Genomic DNA, 21,428 nt, shown 5'->3' with positions numbered 1-21,428 from the left:
ATTGTTTGTCATTATGGCTTATCATTGATGTCAAAGTGAAGATCAAATGTCAAGATTGTCATTAGTGTCAAAGGAATCTTCAATATGAGAAGTGAGTCATGGAACAATGAAGAAGATATCAAGAAGTGGTGATAGAAATACTAGGGCTTACCTCAAGTGATTATGATGACAATGTCAAGAAGAGCATTTGTTTGTTTATGAAGAATGGCAAGCATCTTATTTACAAAGAACAGAGAAGACGTGTCTTAATCGTCACAAAGTTCGCCTTTGGTTGATATTGACAATCATGACAATTATAAGGTTTGGGTCAGCGTGAGCAGAAACACAAATGGCAGAGATTAAGGAGTTTTATAAGCAATGAAGACAAGTCAAAAGGAACTTTTCAGACAATGATTAGTATATATAAATTTGTTTATATTAAACAAACCAGCAAATCTAATGAAGAAGACATACAGTTAATAAAGAGCGACAAGATAAGAATATGAAGCAATTTGTATAATATAGACAAACTTCTAAAAAGTCAGCGATTTGAATGTGCTACAGCAGCGATAGTAAAAGAGGAGTATTACATTAAATCAGCGATCTAAATATTAGTCATTAATTATTAAATATTGCATCACATTAATCAAAGGTTGCAATGTACAGCGACTCTATTAAGAATAGACTTAATTATGGAGCAAGTCGTAAAAAAGGAAGACAGCAATTACACAGCTATTTTATGTGTTAAAAGATGTGGCCATGACAGATGATATAATGAGCATTAACAGGATAGCAAATTAGTTGATTGAAGAGAAGGTGCGATTCATTAAATGATGACTTCATCATCAATATGGTCAACTTAATGAATAACTGGCTTCATCCTTTTTGAGTGACTAGTAATGAAAGGTAAAAAATATGCAGCGATTTATAATTAAAGACAGACTATATTTTGTTAAGGAAACAAAAAGCTTGTTAATGATAAACAGCTATGTTAAAGACAACACTTAAAGATTCAAGTTAGGAATCATTGGTTAAAGCAAGCGATTCATGAGGCACGACTTGTATTAACTTAATAAGAATTGTTTACATGAATCAACCAAAGGTTGGTTGTGTCCATTAAAAAGGATATCTCTTTCAAGAGATACTACCTCTCACGAAGGGGTATGTGGAAGATATTTATTTGTAAGGCAAGAATTGATTGAGGAAAGGGGTAATGGAAGGAGTTAGTGGGAATACATACACCAGGGGAGTAATGCATATATAAAAGATTAATTCAGAAGTGTATATGAATTTCATGAGCAGATTATAAGGAAGAGATTGTGATCTCTTTGTATCAGACTTGTGACCAGATCTATAGCAGTTCCAAAGATGATATAAAGAACTTCATTTTGAAGAGAACTGTGTGGCGGACTTATAGTCATTTCATAGCATTTCAAGATCAAGTTGAAAGAAAGAACTAAAGCATAAGTTGTGAGGACTCTATTACTCTAATCTAAAGGCTTAGTTGAGCAGCAACAATTTATAACATCGACGCATATATTTCAAGTATACAATCAAAGGAAGGTATCAAGATAAGGTCTATCCTTCAAACTAGTCTTAAAATTTTAAGTTAAATATTATAGTGAAATATCTTCAGAATTGATAACATAATATTTATAAATATATTATAATTCTCACCCTTTAGGTGGAATTGTCGTCTGAGGTCTAAATTATGGTATGTCCCACAAGGAGACATTACATTAATCTCCTTGGCCCTTTCTTCATTCTCTCGTTCCTGAATCATTTGGCCACATTAAACTAATTTTCCACTTCAATTAATGCTCTTTGGGTGTTGTTCAACGAGCCTCTAGTTGATTTAAGCTCAAAGGTGAGCTCATCAACCTTTACCCTCGTTTCCTTGGATGTAGATAAAGCCTTATCTGCAACCTGAGTAGCTACATCTCTATCATCAATCACATCCAAGTAGGCTGATTTCATGTCTTCCATTGTGCTTTTAATATTTTGCAAATCAGCAAGGGAAACAGTTTGTTCATACTGATCTCCTGGTGTCTTTTGGATGAAATTTTCAACAAGGCACTTTGTGTCATCCAATTTAGATAATGTTTGCACTTCATTTTCAACTGACAGAGCCAATTGTTTCTTCCAACTTTACTCATTAATGTCAAGACCATGCAAATTTAGCAAACTTCTGTTATAATGCATATAAGAATCAGAATTGTATTCATACCTTTCAGCAGTGTCTCCCTGGCTATCCCAAGTCTCATGTGCCTCTCCTTCCAAGCTTGTCCCGTCTTCATCACTAAGCCTCTGCTTAAATTCAGCTCCATGCATTAAATATTCCAATTTGCCTACAAGATTATGCTTCTCAAAATCAGCTGCCTCAATGCCATCCTCTTCGCATAATTTATGCTCAAAAGTTAACACAGCACTTTGGTCAAAATTAAATTCATCCCAAACAGGTCCTTCATTATATTTTAGTGCCAAGACACCTAGATCCCATAAATCTATGAGCTGATGGCTTTTATCTGAAAGAGTATGCTCATTGTGCACCTCATGAGTGGTTAACTCCCTGAACAAATCACTCTTCAAATCAAAGAGATAGAAACTATCATGAATACCTTTCTCCAAAGGCTCTGTTTGGAAATCAAACCAATACCCATCTGAGCTATCACCACTAGAGTGTAATAAGAGATTGTCACTATAAGTTGGTTTGGAGACTTCAACATACCTACCTTCAGCATGCTCTTCCTTTGAAAATGCATTAGTGATCTCAGCAATGTCACCATTTGCATTTACTCCACAAGTGTCATCAAGGGACCCAATAGTCATAGAAATCCCATTGGACTGCTCTGAACTTTCAACCAAGGCTGATCTTTGTTTTTTCCCCCATGCACAATCTCATCAACAATAGTTGCATGCATGTCCAAGAGGTCATCCGGGCTCCATCATACATTCCTCATGTGATAAGGCATCTATTCCATAAGAAATTTCTATACGAATTCCTCTTCTTCCTCATGCTCTTCATCGGCTAAGAAAGGCTTCAGCTTCTTCTGACATTGTTTGAAAACTTTGTTAACCAATTCATAGCAGCTGGAGTAGTCATCTGTTATTGCCTCATAATAGCCAATAGCATGGATAAGATGGTTGGGAAGGTAGCATCACTTTCATTAATAATCAAGGTCATAATGGTTCTCATGTAAGCAGAAATAGTTTCTTCATGATCCTCACTAATAAAAACTATGAAATGATGAAACATTTGAAGAATAAAAACATCACAATCTAAATCAATCAAGAGAATGCATGATCTGACCTAGGCCGTCAATTCTAAAATCTTAACCCTCTTATCAAAAGAAGGGCTTCTAATATCATCTAACCCATGAAAGCTTTCAATAATCACTTGTAATATCTCCCTCAAGAAGGCTGATATGAATCAAGTTCAATCCCACAAAATGATCAAAAGCAAATTTGAAACATTGTAAATAATATTTTCATATTTTTTCTAGTTTTTCTATATTTTAGTATTTGGCGTTTTTGAAGGGCTTTGGGGCACTTTCAGCCCTTGAGACTTTGGCCTGTCCCTTAGAACGTTGTCGTAGGCAGGTTCTTTCAAGACTTCACCTTAAGCTCTTGGACACCTTTCCAAAGAGTTAAACAGCTCGTAATTTCGAGTCCGGAGTAGAAAGTTATGCCTAGTTAAAGTTAGGACAAAATTTCATTTAGTTTTTTTTGAAATTTTCGTAGTTTTAGATTTTACTATGTAAATAAACAGATGTGACTGTTGGGTTTCAATTCTCAAGGGGTTTAGGTGACCCTTGGAATCTCATGAACTGTTATATGTTGAATTTTCGAATTGAATAGATCACTTTTTGGCTTGCTTCAATTTTGTGTTTACCTTGTTCATGTAAACAAATCCACAATACCGCAAGTTCTCACTCAGGTGTTGTCATCCGAATCCATAATTCGGATCAGTGGTATCAGAGCAAGTTAGCTCCTCTATGTCATATCACACGCGATCAACATATCAAAGATTGGGGTTGGAAACAAGGAATCCTTCAGACTACCTTGCTTTGAGACGCACACGATCACAGATGGCTAAGTTGCAGACCAACGATGACATTAAAGTGTTGGTTGCAGATGCATTAACAAAACAACGTGAAGAAATGATGGAGCAGTTCAAGCAAATGCTGGAAAGTCGTGGGTCACAAGCAAACCCACCATTCAAGGTGCAAGTGAATTTCGATATACCCACATTTCAAGGAAAGATTGATGCAGATGCTGTTGATGATTGGGTTTCAAAACTGGAAAGGTATTTCTCTATCAACCAATTCTTGGATGAAGAGAAAATAACTTTCGCTCTTCTCAAAGCTGAAAAGCATGTGAAAGATTTGTGGGAGGCGAAGTTAGCATCCAAGGCAGCAGAAACTGGCAGTACTTTTATCTTTGATCAAAAACCCACATGGGGAGAATTCATGGAGCACATAAAGGAAGAATACTTTCCTGTGGATACATATGAACAGAAATATATGCAGTGGCAATTGCTTCGACAGAAAAAAGACCAAACTGTTCAAGAATATACTAATATGTTTCATGCTTTAGCAGCAAAGTTTGGCATCAAAGATTGTGAGAAGCACCGAGTTTTGAAATATCAGAGTGGACTTCATAGGTATATCCAAACCGAAATGGAATTTATGAACATAGAGATTCTACCCAGTGCATATAAATTTGTTACAAAAATTGAGGAGAAATTCAAACAGAAAGGAAGGAAGGATAACTTCGTAAACAACAGATGGAAGGGTGAAGGTGGCAAAACTACATGGAAACAGACCTCCAAGGAATCTTCTCCCAATTCACCAACGAAAAAGGCATGGGGTATGAAGAAGACACAAGAAAACGGTATGTGGTGTGAATTCCATAAGAGTCCCTCTCATAACACAAAAGATTGTAGAACCATAAAAAGTTTAATGATGGAGATGCACGAGGACAAGGCAGAACCTAAGGTGGCAAAATCTTGCACAGAAGAAAGTCATGAACAGGTCATTGAGGCTGATCCATATGCAACGGCAGCTACTACAAAGATATTGCCCCGAGAGGATGAGAAGAGATTGTTCCACTCACAGATTTGGGTCGGAGGAAAAGCCCTCCACTTTATTGTTTATAGTGGAAATCAAAAGAACCTAATCTCAATAGATTGTGAAGAGATTGAATCTGAAAGCAACAACACACCCGCAACCCTATTCAATGGGATGGGTAAGTCAAGGGAGAGATATCCAAGTGCACCAGCAGTGTCGCCTTTCATACTCTATAAAGCCTTTCAAAGATGAGGTAAATCGTGACGTGGCTCCTTTAGATGTTTGTGATGTTCTGTTGGGACAACCATATATGTACCAGGGCCATGGTGTTTATGAGTCCAGACCTCGCAGCATGACAATCAAATTAGGTGAGCAGAAATACCGAATACCATAGGTAAGCCCTGCATACACTACCTCTTTGATTAGTGCTAAGCAATGTAAGAGGTTGGTTGCCAAAACGGGAACATTCATATTATTGATGATTTGTTCTGAAGAAGAGAGAAAGTCAGTATATAATTCCCATGCCATCACAAACACCACAACCTTACAGAAAAGATCAATGGATCAAATTTTGACAAAATATGAGAATCTGTTTAAGTTACCAACTGGGGTACCTACACACTGCCAAGTGAGACACACTATTGATTTGATACCAAAAACTCCATTGCCTAATGAACCAGTCTACCGTAGGTCAGTATTAGAAAATAATGAAATTAAGTGGCAAATATAGGAATTAATTGAGAAGGGACATATTCGTCCAAGTGCATCACCCTATGGCAGTCCCATTGTTCTGGCAAAGAAAAAGGATGGAACTTGGAGACTTTGTATTGACTATAGGGCCTTGAACAAAATTTCAGTCAAGAATAGGTATCCACTTCCCTAGATAGATGACCTCTTGGACCAGCTTAGAGGGGCCCGATTCTTCACAAAAATTGATTTGAAATCGAGATATCATCAAGTACCAATTGACTCAGCTGATGTGTGGAAGACAGATTTCAAATCTAAAGAGGGATTGTTTGAATGGCTAGTGATGCCTTTCGGTCTAACAAATGCCCCAGCGACATTCATGAGAATGATGAACGATATACTCAGACCATTCACTGATTCCTTCGTGGTGGTATATCTGGATGACATACTCATCTTCAGCAAAACTTGGGAGGACCATTTACAACATGTGGAAAAAATTCTCTCAACTTTACAAGATCATGGGCTTTATGCAAACAAAGAAAAGTGCTCCTTTGGTATGCAGAGTATCAGATACTTAGGATATGTTATTGATAGTGAGTGTTAAATTTATGAATCAGAATTAAAATTTATCTTGTTCTATGTATTATCTATCACTGAATTGTTGTATAAATCTGATTGCCAACCACGATATACTATATTCGTTTACAATCATCTATCACCAATCTGATAGCCACGGTCTATGATTTGTCTCTCTATTCGATTCGATCTGACAACAGTTGTTTTGCACGATATATTGTTAGCTATGATATGATAACAACCAGATATTATTCACCGTGTATGTGTTCTATATTCAGTTTGACCTAAGAGTTGTCCACGATATATAAGTGACGAGAGGGTGACTCTTTCCAAGAGTCGCCACCCTAGGTAAATGCACGAAGGATAGTGACTTTCACATAAGTTGCTGACTAACTAATGTTTGACTAATGCCTGATCTAATGTCTAATTGGATAATTAAGACAATATACGATATGCAAAATACATCGATTATAATATAAGCATGTTTGCATATTGAACAAGACAAGAATTAAATAGATGATCATAATACAAATAAAATGTGTAAGGCCGATAGGCCATTCACACATTTGGATTGGCTGGAAGGAGACCAACTAACGCTATATTATCAATAGTGAGGGTGTTCATGTTGATCCAGAGAAGATACAAGTGATTAAGGATTGGCCATCTCCTAGAAATCTGACAGAGTTACGAAGTTTCCTCGGGGTGGCTAACTTTTATCACCGATTTGTGTTGGGGTTTTCCCATTTGTCTTGGCCTCTACATCAGTCATTGCGGGGGGAACACAAGCAAAATTTAAATGGATAGGTGCTCAACAAGAAGCATTCGAGGAGTTAAAACGAAGGTTATGTTCTGCACCAGTTTTATCTCTTCCTGACCTGCAATAGTCATTTGAAATACAAACCGATGCATTAGAATATGCCCTAGGAGCAGTCCTCATGCAGCATGGTCACCCAGTTGCATATCATAGTCAAGACTTTTTCTGATACAGTGCGTCGGTATGCCACTTATGACAAGGAACTGTATGCTATTGTTCAAGCCTGTAAACAATGGAAACATTATACTTTGGGTAAGGAGACTGTCATCCACAGACCACAAACCTCTTCAATTTTTGCAAACACAAGGGAAGTTGCAAAATGATCGACATCAACGATGGTCAACCTATCTTCAACAATTTCATCTCAATATTCGCCACAAGAAGGGAAGTGCTAACAAAGTAGCAGACTGTTTGAGCAGACCTCCGATTGCAGCTATAAGTATGGTATTGGACTCATGTGGTCATCAAACTGAAGCCTGGGCTTGCTTGTATGATAATGATGTTGAATTCGCAGATGTTTATAATCAATTGGTGAAGGGACATCAAGTGAATGACTTCTATTTATAGGATGGAATGCTTTGTCACCTTGGCCAAATTTGTGTGCACAATGCAAAACGCAAAAAGCTGATATGGGAAGCTCACTTAGTAAGGTTGTTGGTCATTTTGGCATAGGTAAGACTATTGCTATACTTCAGAGGTATTTTTATTGGCCAAAGTTGAGAAATGATGTCGTTTCATATATTCAAGCTTGTACCGCATGTGCTATTGCTAAGCCTGCCAATCGTAAACTTGGACTGTATTCACCTCTTCCTGTTCCTGAAAAACCTTGGCATTCAGTTTCTATGGACTTTATGTCTAGTCTTCCTACCACCAAAAGAGGCCACGATTGTGTGTATGTTGTGGTGGATAGGTTCTCAAAAATGAAAGTAATAGTGGCTTGTAAAAAAACAATTTCCGCAGAGGACACTGCAAAGCTTTTCTTTGAACACATTTGGGTTCATTTTGGTCTGCCGAATACCATTATCTCAGATAGGGACAGCAAGATTCTTAGTAAGTTCTGGTCTACATTATGGGAAAAGATGGACACAAAATTAACAAAGTCTACTGCTTTCCATCCTCAAACAGATGGCCAAACAGAGGTAGTGAATCGGATGATCATTCACATCCTACGCATGTATCACTCAAACATCCTCGCACATGGGATGAAAGTCTTCCATATGTTTAGCATAGCTACAACAAGGCAATTCACAGTTCAACTGGTCAGGGCAATTCACAGTTCAACTGGTCACAGCCCATTTGAGGTTTGTCTTGGTTATCAGCCACTTGCACCAATGGATGTTGCCATACCACTTATTCAACCCAATCTGGTCCCAAGTGTTGGTAAGGAGGAAGATAAGGTAGCCCAGTTCATTGATAGAATTCATCATCTGCAACAACAAGTTCATGAAATCTTGGAGCATACCAATAAGAAATATAAGGAAAGACATGATGAGCATCGTACTCCTCATAATTTTTAAGTCAGGGACAAGGTGTGGTTGCATATCCAGAAGGAACGATTGCAGGGTCCCAATAGGAAGCTTCGTCCTCTGCGTTATGGGCCATACACAATCATCAAGCAAGTTGGTGATAATGCTTTTGAGCTTAATCTACCCCCATTTCTGGGTCTTCATCCAGTCTTCAATGTGGAACTCTTGAAGCCATATTTTCCTCCACTATTAGATGTTGCAGATGTGGCAGAAACAATTTCCACTATAGAATTGAATCCAGATGCAGCTTCTCCATTCAAATGTGATCAGATTGTGGACACAATAGTGAAAACATTCAAACAGCAGCAGATCTATCTATACAAAGTGGTTCGAGCAGGGCAGATTGCTCAACAAGGAAAGTGGTTTACCAGGGAGCAGATTCAGCTACGTTTTCCTCATCTCACTCAAAGTGTTGATGCAATGGGGCCCATTGCTTTTCAAGGGGGAAGTAATGATCAGAAGCAAATTTGAAATATTGTAAATAATATTTTCATATTTTTTCTAAATTTTCTATATGTTAGTATTTGGCGTTTTTGAAGGCCTTCGGGGCACTTTCAGCCCTTGAGACTTTGGCCTGTCCCTTAGAACGTTGTTGTAGGCAGGTTCTTTCAGGACTTCACCTTAAGCTCTTGGACACCTTTCCAACGAGTTAAACGGCTCAGGATTTCGAGTCCGGAGTAGAAAGTTATGCCTAGTTAAAGTTAGGACAAAATTTCATTTAGTTTTTTTAAAATTTTTGTAGTTTTAGATTTTATTATGTAAATAAATAGATGTGACTGTTGGGTTTTGATTCTCAAGGGGTTTTGGTGACCCTTGGAATCTCATGAACTGTTATATGTTGAATTTTCAAATTGAATAGATCACTTTTTGGCTTGCTTCAATTTTGTGTTTACCTTGTTCATGTAAACAAATCCACAATACCGCAGGTTCTCACTCAGGTGTTGTCATCCGAATCCATAATTCAGATCACAAAACCACAAGAGGAAATAAAATAGTATGCATGATACAAATAACCTCTCCAAACCTCCTTATATACTTTTCCCGCCAAACTTTTGGAAGACACCCTTTAAAAATCACTTTTTAATTATAGACTCCTTTTTGCTCCAAAAGACCCTCTTTATACAATAATAATTATATTTTATATGCAAGGTCCCATTATTATACATCCATGATTTAAAACTTTTTACTCTCTTTTCAACAAGTTATTATACTAATGTGCTCTTTAAATTAGTTTAATAAAATTAAGCAACCTTAGTAAAATAATTAAATTAAAGCCAATAATACATCCAAATTGCAGAAATTGTCAAAAAGCACAAAAATCAAAATCTAACTGCATTAGAATTATATCGATGATGAATAATGAAAATTGGGGTCGACTGGGTGACTTACTATTAATAACCACTCTCTCCAAAAATCTTAGAGAACACACCAGAAGTCTGAATTCACTTTGGAAAGTGGCATAGTAGTCCTCTGGACCAACTGAGTTCATCACCAAATCAAACATCCTCTTAGACAAGGCTGATGGTCACCGAGAAGGCAAAGCCAACTACTATACTAAAGTGACCCAAAATGTGCACATTATAGCACCTCAAACATGTGATCTATTGTCCACACTACAATAGTACAAAATAATCCATTGCATCAACACCACTAGCTCAACATGCAACACACTGCCGAATATAGATGTCTAAAACACCTTCTACCTTAACGAACAAATTAAGCTCTCAAACCAATCGGGTTTCCAATGGCTTCTTCAACCACACTACATCTACTAGTTTTGACTATCTACGAACTAGCATGCAATAATAACTCAACTCCATCAATCCAACTTTAGTCACTAGTACTCACACCAACAAGAATGTAGTAACTCATAAAGTCAATGAACTGTTACATGAGCCAACACTGCCATGGCTCATCTCCACAACAACTAACTTGCTCCAATTTGTATGTTTTCCTTAGCTATCACAAGAACCATTATTGGGTCTGCTTACAACATAGTTCCTTTCTATGATTAGCTAGTTGAACAAACCAAAACCCAAACTACAAAACAACTAAGAGATTCCTTGATTATAAAATCAATTTATTTTAAATATTAACCTCAATTTGCTCATAAATACTCACTCTCATAAAGTGACCCTCTTTATAATATTTCGTTGACATAAATAAAGTCACTTATTATGTAACCAAGGTTCAACCTTTAAATAAATATAAGTAATTCGGAGAAGCTTAGGACAATTTAAATTTTAATTAATTATTTATTTTTATGACCTTTTTTTGGGGTCAATAATAGAGATAATTTTATTAAATAAGTAATTAAATCGCTATATCATGTTTCTTTACAATCCGCCTGAACAGAACAGAAATATCTACCATCCCCTACCTGCGAATACACCTATCACCCAAGCACCTGCCAGAAGTAAACCAAAACTACTGGTTGGTCTGAACAAAAAAGAGAGCCAACCCTACAGCAAGAGGGAGGACAAAAAAACACCCCTTTCATTGCTACAACATCCCCAAACCTACATACCTCCGACTTCTACCCAATAACTCGAAACAAATATGAACATCATAGGACCTATATGCCATTTTTAAGTCTCCAATTAAATACATTCTGGCCACATTTTAAAAAATTTGGCCATAAATTGCAAGACCAAAAAAATGACAAGGAGAAAAAATCAACAAAACCACCAAAACACAAGGCTAGGGCACATTCCGCATGAAATTGCTTGTACTCTCGCCTACTTTGCATGCTTCGGCTCCCGCCTCGACAGCTCCACCCTACCGCTTCATCCTTCTCTTTTGTCACTCCTTCCCCAAGCCCGTGCCCATTCTTTTGCCTTCCACCTTCGCTTCTTGCGTTGCAAGCCCACAAACACCATCACCACGGGATTCAATCTCCTTCTCCCTCAAGTACAACTTCAATAAGTCCCATCCAATTGTAGCTTCTGCACGTTGTTCATCTCGGTTGACCCTGGACAGCCAAAGAATAAATGGCACCAATTCCCGCAGATCGTGCACCCCATCAATGTCAAGGCCCTTCCCAACATCAAACCCTACACCCAACATGGCCATTTCTAGAAGCTCCTTCAGACCACACAACTACTCATCCTCCACACAACCCCTCAAAACCTGCACAATGGCTTCTTCATTCTCTCCCAACTCGAACCCCCAAGCCAGAACCATGGTGACCACATCCACATTCGTACGATATTTATGCAAAGTCCTCAAAAAGCAATCACCCAAAAGGGTTTCCATTATCTACACAAACGCCTCATCCCCATGCTTGAAGATACATTTAATCCGCTTCGCAGTGGCATTGCCTACAAACGCCAATTGTTGCTTGGAAGTATAGAGTGTTAAGTTGGCATCCATCCTTACCGACACCTTGTCACCAACAGCCCCAAGATAAAACAAAAATGGACTCCATCACCTTTAAATAATGCAAACATCACCTTTCCTACACACTCGGCCTTGCAAATTAATAATTTCAATTAAATGTTGCATTGTACACCCCTGTCCACTTCATCAGTCGTGAGATTTCTGATATCCTCAACATGTACTTCATCCTCTTCATCAAATGATAGCGCTCACTTTGAAAGTACATCCACCAACTCATTCGCCTCCCTCCGTACATGTGAAATGCAATTATTATTAAATATTTTTAAATCATTTACAATAGTGAAAATAAATTTGTTGAGATGCCAAGCTTGAGCCTCCCCTTTAATAATTGCTTTAATAATAATTTGGGAATCACCTTCTAGATGTAGATTTTGAATGCCCAGTTTTATAACCCAACAGATTGCCAACATGGCTGCTTTTGCCTCGGCCTCATTATTCATACCCACCAACAATTTTTGTGCTCCCATCACCAAAATATTTCCCAACCAATCTCTGATTACAAAACCTGCCCCTAAAACTCCTGGATTTCCTTTTGAAGCTCCATCAAAGTTTACTTTATACCAGCCCTGTTGGCAAGCCACCCATTTCACTTCGCACTCTGTTGCTCCACCGGATTGACCCGGCAAGGCCCATGAATAGGCTTATTTTTATGACCTTTTCAAATAATTAAAATTAGTCATCTTTTAAATTATTTATTTTTCGACAACTTAATTTTAATCATTTAATTATTCTATAAGGTCAAATAAAAAGGACATTGCAACATTTGCTTTTCTTATATTTAGATTGAATTTTAAATTTTGTGACTTACTTATTGTTCTTATTCTATAACAAGGCTCTTTTCTACTTTAGTTGCTTTAATATTTACGTTCTTGAGTTAAGTTTTCTCTTCTCCTAACTTGGGCACTCCTTAGAGTTCTCTTGTTCTATAAAAGAGACCTCTAACCCACCACTAATATCGAAGAGAGAACAAATCTGAGTGTTACGCTGATGCAGTGTAGTTCTTTTCCATTTTAATAGAAGGTAGATGCAATTTTGAAAACAATCAAATTTTGGCAGTTGTTTTTCATATTTTTAGCAATATTTGTTTTTCATATTTTTAGCAATATATGTTTTTAGATTAGCATACTCAAATTTATTGTTTTCATTGGAGATTTTCTTTTTAAGCCACTTTGTAATTAGGGTTAAATTTTTTTAGTGTATTAACATGGTCTGAAAATTTGACATTGGTATCAAAGCATCCAATCTAAAACGTTCCCAGATTTCCTAGGCACTGAGAGAGAGTTGTCAAAGAGTTTCAGCAGGTGCCATGCCTAAGCTTAAGTGATTGAGACTTGTTTGTGCCTATGAGAGGCACAAAGACTTGTGACAAAGTTGATGGGTGCGATGCCTAGGATCTTCCAATGATTCGAAAGCTGGCTTTAACATAAGATGGGTGACTCATTATTTTAGTGGGTGTGACGCTCAAGAATATTCAGTGATTGAAGAGATTTGGACCTATAAAAATTTGTAGGGTGGAATACACAAAGTGATGTAGTGATTAGAGTATTGATAAGCATCAGTTATAGGTTGTTGATATGAGCTTCTCACAATAACTTTGTTTGGTTTTAATTTGTTCTATTAACTACATGTATGACTAGTCTTGGTCTCAGAGAGTGACCATCTAGAGGGCTCTTCCAGTTTATCCCCTTGGAAGTGCTAATTATAGATGCTAACAATGGAGGTTAACCTCTGGATTTTTGTGGAGATGAAAGTTGTGCGTCCTACCAGCCTTGTTCAATTCGATGAACATGGAAAAAAGTCAGCCAAGGCAAAGTGAATCATCCTAGATTCAATGAAAGACCATTTGATCCCTCACTTCACAAAGAAGAAGACGGGAAGGAGATGCACAATAACTTGACCACTTTGAATCTAAGTGTGAATATTCACCTCAAGATGTTGGTTAAGAATATACTCAATGCCACACAAACGAGCAATATAGACATAGTGGTTAGTTACCTTATGACAATCACTGAGCTTCATGATTAGCTCACTGCCATCGGGTTAAGGTGGTGAAAGCTGAGTTGTTTTCCATAGCTTTAAATGGGTCCTCCCCATCCTTAGACCCATTTATTCAGGTGTCTATGCTCATGAGAAGCTTCCCATCTTTTGGGAAGTTTTGGGATGATTTCATCCAGGAGAAAACCAGATTGGAGACTGTTTTAGTCAAAGTGAGAAAAATTCAAACTTCATTGGGAAGATGAGGAAAGGTGGTAAGAAAGAAGTACCAAGGAAGGGTCAAAGGGGTACAGTTTATTATAGGTTGAGCTTTATTTGAGATGGAGAATTGATGTTGCATGTCTTTGAAGATTTAGACTGGACAAGCAATGCTAGTACTAAGAAGAGCACATCAGAGTTTTGTTTCAACTTGGATTTAAGTATGATATCCTAGTTCAAAAAGAAGCAAACAGCAACGGCGTTGAGTTCTATCAAGGCAAAATGCAAGGCAAAGTGCAAACTAGCTTCTACTGCAAGGGTATCTGGCTTCACAAGTTGATAGCAGAAGTTATTGATCAGATGTTGGAGCCAACAATTGTGTATTGTGACAATCGAAGTTACACCAATCTCTCTAAGAATCCAGTGTTCACAATCGCTTCAACCATTTAATCATTCAGTACCCATTCATTAAAGGTAAGAATTCAAAAGGCAGCAATGGTTCTTAAGTATATTCCCTTGACTTTGTAGGTTGCAAGTTGCAAATACTTTGACAAAGTTCCTGGCAAAAGGGAAGTTTGAGATATTGAAAGAGACAATAGGTTTGATGGAGAACAACTTCCTCACAAAGAGGGAGTGTTAGTTATTTGTATGTGTTTTTTGGCAACTGTTCTCCTTCACCAAGGCACGCTCACCAAATACAGTGCAGCAGTAAGTTTTTTTGCTTTTCCTTTTCTTACTTTTTCTATCTCTTAGAATGACAACACTTTCTTTTCTTATATTTAGATTACATTTTGAATTCTGTGAATTAGCCGTTGCTCTTGTTTTAGAACACTTTAATTTTTCTAAGTTAGGCTCGTCTTCTCACAGCCTATGCGCTCCATTGAGTGGTAAACAATAGAGCTATATTGTTCTACAAAAGAGACCTATGGCACACAACTAAAACAGATAAAGTAAGCATATTTGAGTGTCAAGCTATTGTGATGTAATTCTTTTCAGTTTTAACACAAGGTAGATGCAGTTTTGAAAATTCAAACATGTGAGTAGTTGCTGTTCATATTTTCAGCAGTATGTGTTTGTAGATAAGCATACTCAGATCAGTTTTTTTATTGGAATATTTGATTTTGAGCTACTTTGTAGTCAAGGTTAGTTTTCTGAGTGCAGGATCCACTTACCATGGTCTGAAACTTTAACACACTTCTAACCAAGACCTTCCTATGAATCCAGAGTCTCTCGCAGGTCAGCCCAATCAAAAAATTCTGCAAGTTACCAGAAGGCTAAGTTCAAACTTGGCAAATAGAAGTATCTATGCAGAAGCTCATAGAAGGAATCATTACATTGATTCAGATGGATGAGAATGGGAACATGGACCAGGCTGAGCGTGTTCATATGCAGGAGGGTGATGACAAGATCCGTGTTGAGAATCAAATGAAGATACACAAATTTATTCATCTTGCACTACACAAGAGGGCTCAGGCGAATCTCAATTCCCAAAACTAGAGTTTGCGCAGATCTTTTACACTTGACCTAAGAACACGGACACATACCACACCCTTTAGTATTTTATCAAGAGCCTGGAGCCTACATCCCAAGGGATACTCCATATTGCTAAGAAGGTAAAGCATTTATGCTGGGTGTGGCTAAAGCATTTTTTTTTGTCAAGATCCACGTTCACGATCAAAATGAAGGTAGGTTTATTCATCTTATGCCTGCACTTCACAAGAGAGCTCGATTGAATCTGGTCCCAAACCCAAAGTTTGCATAAATCTTTTATCCTTGACCAGAGGACATGGACACATAAAACACCCTAAATTATTTTGTAAAGAACCTGGAGCCTATGTCCTAGGTGTTGCTTGATATTACCAAGAAGGTAAAGAATTTACACTGCGTAGCGTGGCAGAAGCATTTATCTTTGATCACAAAGGAAGTGACTCAGATGTAAAGGTTTGCACAAGAAGATTGCCACACTCAATTTGTTTAAATTTATAATAAGGTTGACCAAAGCATATTCTAGAGATAATTGAAAAGTGACTTCCAACCACGATATACCCAATTGTATACCCGTCAGTTTGCCATGTTCTTGACGAACCACCTGCTACTGGACGTAACTGCAAGCTTGAATATTTCACATTGAAGAAGAAATTGAGAGAATAAAATGTTGCCTGAGAAATGTAGGAGGATAACTTAAGGCAGAGATAAGTTCATAAGGGAGAAGAATGAACTACACACCTGGTCAAAGGAGCAATTTCAGAGGTTTCAATCCAGTTTCAACAGTAAGAACAACTCACTTAGGAGGAGAAGGTCCATTTGTCTGTCTGAGTTATAGAAGGAGCTCACAAGTGTGTACAATGGGGCTGCCACAGGGTGATGCACTTGGACGAATATGTCCCTACTCAATCAATTTTTGTATTTGCCTCTTAATCTCATTATTCTCTAATACTGACCTACGGTAGACTGGTTCATTAGGTAATGGAGTTCCTGGTATCAAATCAATAGTGTGTCTCACTTCACAGTGTGTAGGTACCCCTGCTGGTAACTTAAACAGATTCTCATATTTCATCAAAATTTGATCCATTGATATTTTCTGCGGTGTTGTGGTGTTTGTGATGGTATGGGAATTATAAACTGATTTCCTTTCTTCTTTAGAACGAATCATCAATAAAATGAATGTGCCCGTTTTGGCAACCAACCTCTTACATTGCTTGGCACTAATCAAAGAGGTAGTGTATGCAGGGCTTACCTCTGGTATTCGGTATTTCTACTCACCTAATCTAATGGTCACGCTGCGAGGCCTGGACTCATAAACACCATGTCGCTGGTACATAGATGGTTGTCCCAACAGAACATCACAAACATCTAAAGGAGCCACATCACAAATTACCTCATCTTTGAAAGGCTTTATGGAGTATGAAAGGCAACACTGCTGGTGCACCTAGATATCTCTCCCTTGACTAACCCATCCCATTGAATAGGGTTGCGGGTGGGTTGTTGTTTTCAGATTCAGTCTCTTCACAGTCTCTGTTGATATTAGGTTCTTTTGACTTCCGCTATCAACGATAAAGTGCAGGGCTTTTCCTCCGCCCCACATCTATGAATGGAACAATCTCTCCTCATCCTCCCGAGGCAATATCCTTGTAGTAGCTACCGTGGCATATGGATCAGCCTCAATGACCTGTTCATGACTTCCTTCTGTGCAAGTTTCTACCACCTTAGATTCTGCCTTGTCTTCATGCGTCTCCATCATTAAGCTTTTTATGGTTCTGCAATCTTTTGTATTATGAGAGGGACTCTTATGGAATTCACACCACATACCGTTCTCTTGTGTCTTTTTCATACTCCATGTCTTTTTTGTTGGTGAATTGGGAGAGGGTTCCTTAGAAGTTTGTTTCCATGTAGTTTTGCCACCTTCACTCTTCCATCTGTTGTTTGCAAAATTATCCCTCCTTCCTTTCTGTTTGAATTTCTCCTCAATTTTGGTAGCAAATTTATATGCACTAGGTAAAATCTCTATGTTCAGGAATTCCATTTCGGTTTGGATGTACCTGTGGAGTCCACTCTGATATTTCAAAACTCGGTGCTTCTCACAATCTTTGATGCCAAGCTTTGCTGCTAAGGCATGAAACATATTAGTATATTCTTGAACAGTTTGGTCCTTCTTCTATCGAAGTAATTGCCACTACATATATTTATGTTCATATGTATCAGTAGGAAAATATTCTTCCTTTATGTGCTCCATGAATTCTCCCCATGTGGGTTTTTGACCAAAAATAAAAGTGCTGCCATTTTCTGCTGCCTTGGATGCTAACTTCGCTTCCCACGAATCTTTCACATGATTTTCAGCTTTGAGGAGAGCGAAAGTTATCTTCTCTTCATATGAAAACTGATTGACAGAGAAATATCTTTCCAGTTTTGAAACCCAATCATCAACAGCATCTGCATTGATCTTTCCTTGAAATGTGGGTATATCGAAATTCACTTGTACCTTGAATGGCGTATGCCCTGTGAATGGTGGGTTTGCTTGTGACCCACGACTTTCCAACATTTGCTTGAACTACTCCATCATTTCTTCACGTTGCTTTGTTAGTGCATCTGCAACTAATGCTTTAATGTCATCGTCGGTCTGCAACTTAGCCATCTGCGATCGGTATATCTCAAAGGAAGGTAGTCTAAAGGATTCCTTGTTTCCAACCCCAATCTTTGATATGTTGATCACGTGTGATATGACATACAGGAGCGAACTTGCTCTGATACCACTGATCCGAATTATGGATTCGGATGACAACACCTGAGTGAGAACCTGCGGTATTGTAAATTATGCTTACAAGAACAAGAAAGCATAGAATTGAAGCAAGCCAAAAAGTGATCTATTCCATTCGAAAATCCAACATATAGTAGTTCATGAGATTCCAAGGGTCACACAAACCCCTTGAGAATCGAAGCCCAACAGTCACATTTGTTTCTTACATAATAAAATCTAAAAACTACGAAAATTTCAAAAAACTATATGAAATTTTATCCTAACTTTAACTAGGCATAACTTTCTGCTCGGGACTCGAAATTACAAGCCGTTTAACTCGTTGGAAGGGCTCCAAGAGTTAGGAGCAAAGTCTTGGAGCGAAGTCCTGCAAGAACATGCCTACAGCAACGTTCTAAAGGATAGGCCAAACTTTCAAGGGCTAAAAATGCCCTAAAAGCCTTCAAAAATGACAATTACTAACGTATAGAAAAACTAAAAAAATATAAAAATATTTTTCCACTATTTCAGATTTGCTTCTGATCACCCTTGCTCCTTACACTTCTTGAATCCTGTATTAGACTCCGAGTTGACAAAGACGAAGACTCGTCTAAAGTAGAGGATGGGTGCAGGTAGATTAAATGTAATCAATTATTATGTTTATGTTACACAATTGTAGTCGACAATGCCTTTGTCCTAATACATGTCTCCACAAGAATAGTGTGCTTTAGTAAGGAAAGTACCACGATAATTGTGGTCTAGCAAAAACGCCTCTCTGCAAACCAACCTATTTTGCCACTCTCTCTATATCATGGCTCATATCAATAAAAATGCAGTAATCTAATTCAATATATGCAATCTCTAATATATCTATTCTTCTGTAAGTACTTAGTTATTTCAGGTGATAATGTATATTGGCATGCTGAGTGCCTAGATTTAATTGGTCACAGATTTTTCTATAAATGGGCACAAACCAAAGACCTACAGAATGAGAAAGAAATAAATAACTTACCCAGAATAACGTCTAAATACGGAGGAACGTTTAATGTTCACAATTCTTTCCGCAATGAAACGCCTGATGTTGGAAAAAGCTGAAACCTGTTGTAGGAATGTGCCTCTGAAGACGTGATTCATATGGCCATGAGGTAACTTTATTGAAATGTTAGCAGGTGTTGCATTTCTCATAGAATTGATATGTCTGGAGTAGGAGTGGACACGCTCACTGCAATCACTGATCTTTTTCAAATGCCAAAGGAGCTGTCTACCGGCACAACCCATTCTTGCCCACTCTCTTTACTTCTTTCCACCCAAAACATTCAAACTCTTTTCAAACTATAACTACCTGGTGCTTTCAAGCATCAATCGAGGCCAAACTACCGCAGGTCTAATTGTTTTCCCGCCTGTCCTCATGTCGCTTGCTATATTAAGTCATCAAATTGCTTGTCCTTCCCTCTGTGACAAGGAAACTGTAAATAGAAATGTGCTAATTACCTTAATCTACAAAGCGTTAAGAGTACAAAAAATAATGCAAAAGAATGTAGAAGAAAAAACGTCCACGAGGTCTATGAGACGCACCTTTTCAAAATATCAACTTCTCCATTATAACTCTTTTCTTGTGGAGTGTGATGACAAGTGCCCCTAACTTCTCCACAAACTCTTCATTGAATAAATTGTTCCAAGACCCATTTTCAAGAGTGTTTTCATAATTGTCCATGCTGATCTTGAAAGCGTCACATTCTAGAATGAAATTTTTTTTGTTTCAACTTTACCTGAAGTGCTTGCCTGGTAATGGGCAGTATAGGGTTAAATCCTAGGGGGAATAGGGAAGATGTGGAGTGGATCAAACCGGAACAAGGCTGGGCGAAGGTCATTTTTAATGGTGCATCAAAAGGGAATCCTAGACCTTCGAAGGCGGGGTGTGTTGCTCGAGATTCTGATGGTAACATCCTTATCATAGATTCAAAAAAATTGGAGAATGAGATTAATAATGAGGCAAAAATACAAGCCGCACCATTGGCAATTGATTTGACAAAAAGGATCAAAGTTGATCAATTGCATATCGAAGGGGATTCTCAAATAGTAATAAACGCAATTGCCAATGAGGGCGCTCATATTTGGAAAATTAACAAGTGGGTCAAAATTATTCGGAGAAAATTAGAAGGTTTCAAAACTTTCACACTCTTGCATGTGTATAGAGAAGTCAACGCTTTGGCTAACTCACTGTCCAAGTTGGCAATTGAGTTGGCAAGGTGATCTTGGTGACAATAAATTGGCGATGGATTTGGCAATGTGTGGGATCAGTGCAAGTCCTTAGTGCAAGTCCTACTTTCATTCCATTTAATTTTTTGCAGCTTTGAACGCTGAGAACGACAAGATTTTTTGAGGTGGTGGAGTGTAGGGGCTCAGGCATTTATTGCCCGCATGCTTTGAGGCTCCAAGTTTTTATTGCTTTTACCTTTGAATTTGTGTGCACTTTCTGTTGTTTGGAGTTGGACTGGAAACTTCCCGAAGAAGCGGAGCATTGGCAAACAAATTCCATGGAGCCCAATTTCATTCCGAAAGCGACCAAACAACAAATGGTTTTTGGGGGGAAGATTACAATTGACCACTTGAAGAATGTTTTTACTATGGATGACCCCTTATTTATCGTCCAAGTCGAACAAGTTTTGGGGTATGAATGTCTGTTGGTAAACATGAAGTACCAGATGAATACAAACATTTCTTCCATGTTTTGTGCGTGGGGTTTGGAGTGCAGTATTGTTCAAGAGGTCAAGAGAATAATAAAACGTTGTGTGAAACCAAAATGGAGGGTGGAATTGGATGCTCTTCTTGCTCTAGGGGCGTTGGGACGAGGGTTTGTCACTCTTCTCGGTGATTGGGTGGTGGTTCCTGGCTACCCACCAAATTTGCATCCTTTCATTTTGTGGAAAGCCATGGAGGACAAAAACACATGC

The 21,428-nt window shown here is 38.0% G+C and overlaps 1 protein-coding gene across 3 annotated transcripts in view; it reads right to left on the bottom strand.

Annotated features, from left to right (window-relative positions):
- LOC131075877 (RHOMBOID-like protein 12, mitochondrial) overlaps positions 1 to 20,137 on the bottom strand; it is a 245,083-nt gene extending 224,946 nt beyond the window's left edge. The window contains exons 1-2 of one of the 3 annotated variants that reach the window (XM_058012803.2): positions 20,050 to 20,137; positions 19,487 to 19,926 (exon numbers count right to left, since the gene is read on the bottom strand). In XM_058012803.2, coding sequence (XP_057868786.1) covers positions 19,487 to 19,752 — 266 coding nt within the window. In that variant the 5' untranslated portion in view covers positions 19,753 to 19,926; positions 20,050 to 20,137. The other 2 variants (XM_058012804.2, XM_058012802.2) reach the window with 2 other exon arrangements.
- Positions 20,138 to 21,428: the final 1,291 nt, after the last annotated feature.

The sequence above is a fragment of the Cryptomeria japonica genome, chromosome 10 (genome assembly GCF_030272615.1).
Source record: "Cryptomeria japonica chromosome 10, Sugi_1.0, whole genome shotgun sequence".
Taxonomy (NCBI): Eukaryota; Viridiplantae; Streptophyta; class Pinopsida; order Cupressales; family Cupressaceae; genus Cryptomeria; species Cryptomeria japonica.
Note: the sequence above shows the minus strand (reverse complement) of the source record. Positions and strands in the feature narration are given on the sequence as shown.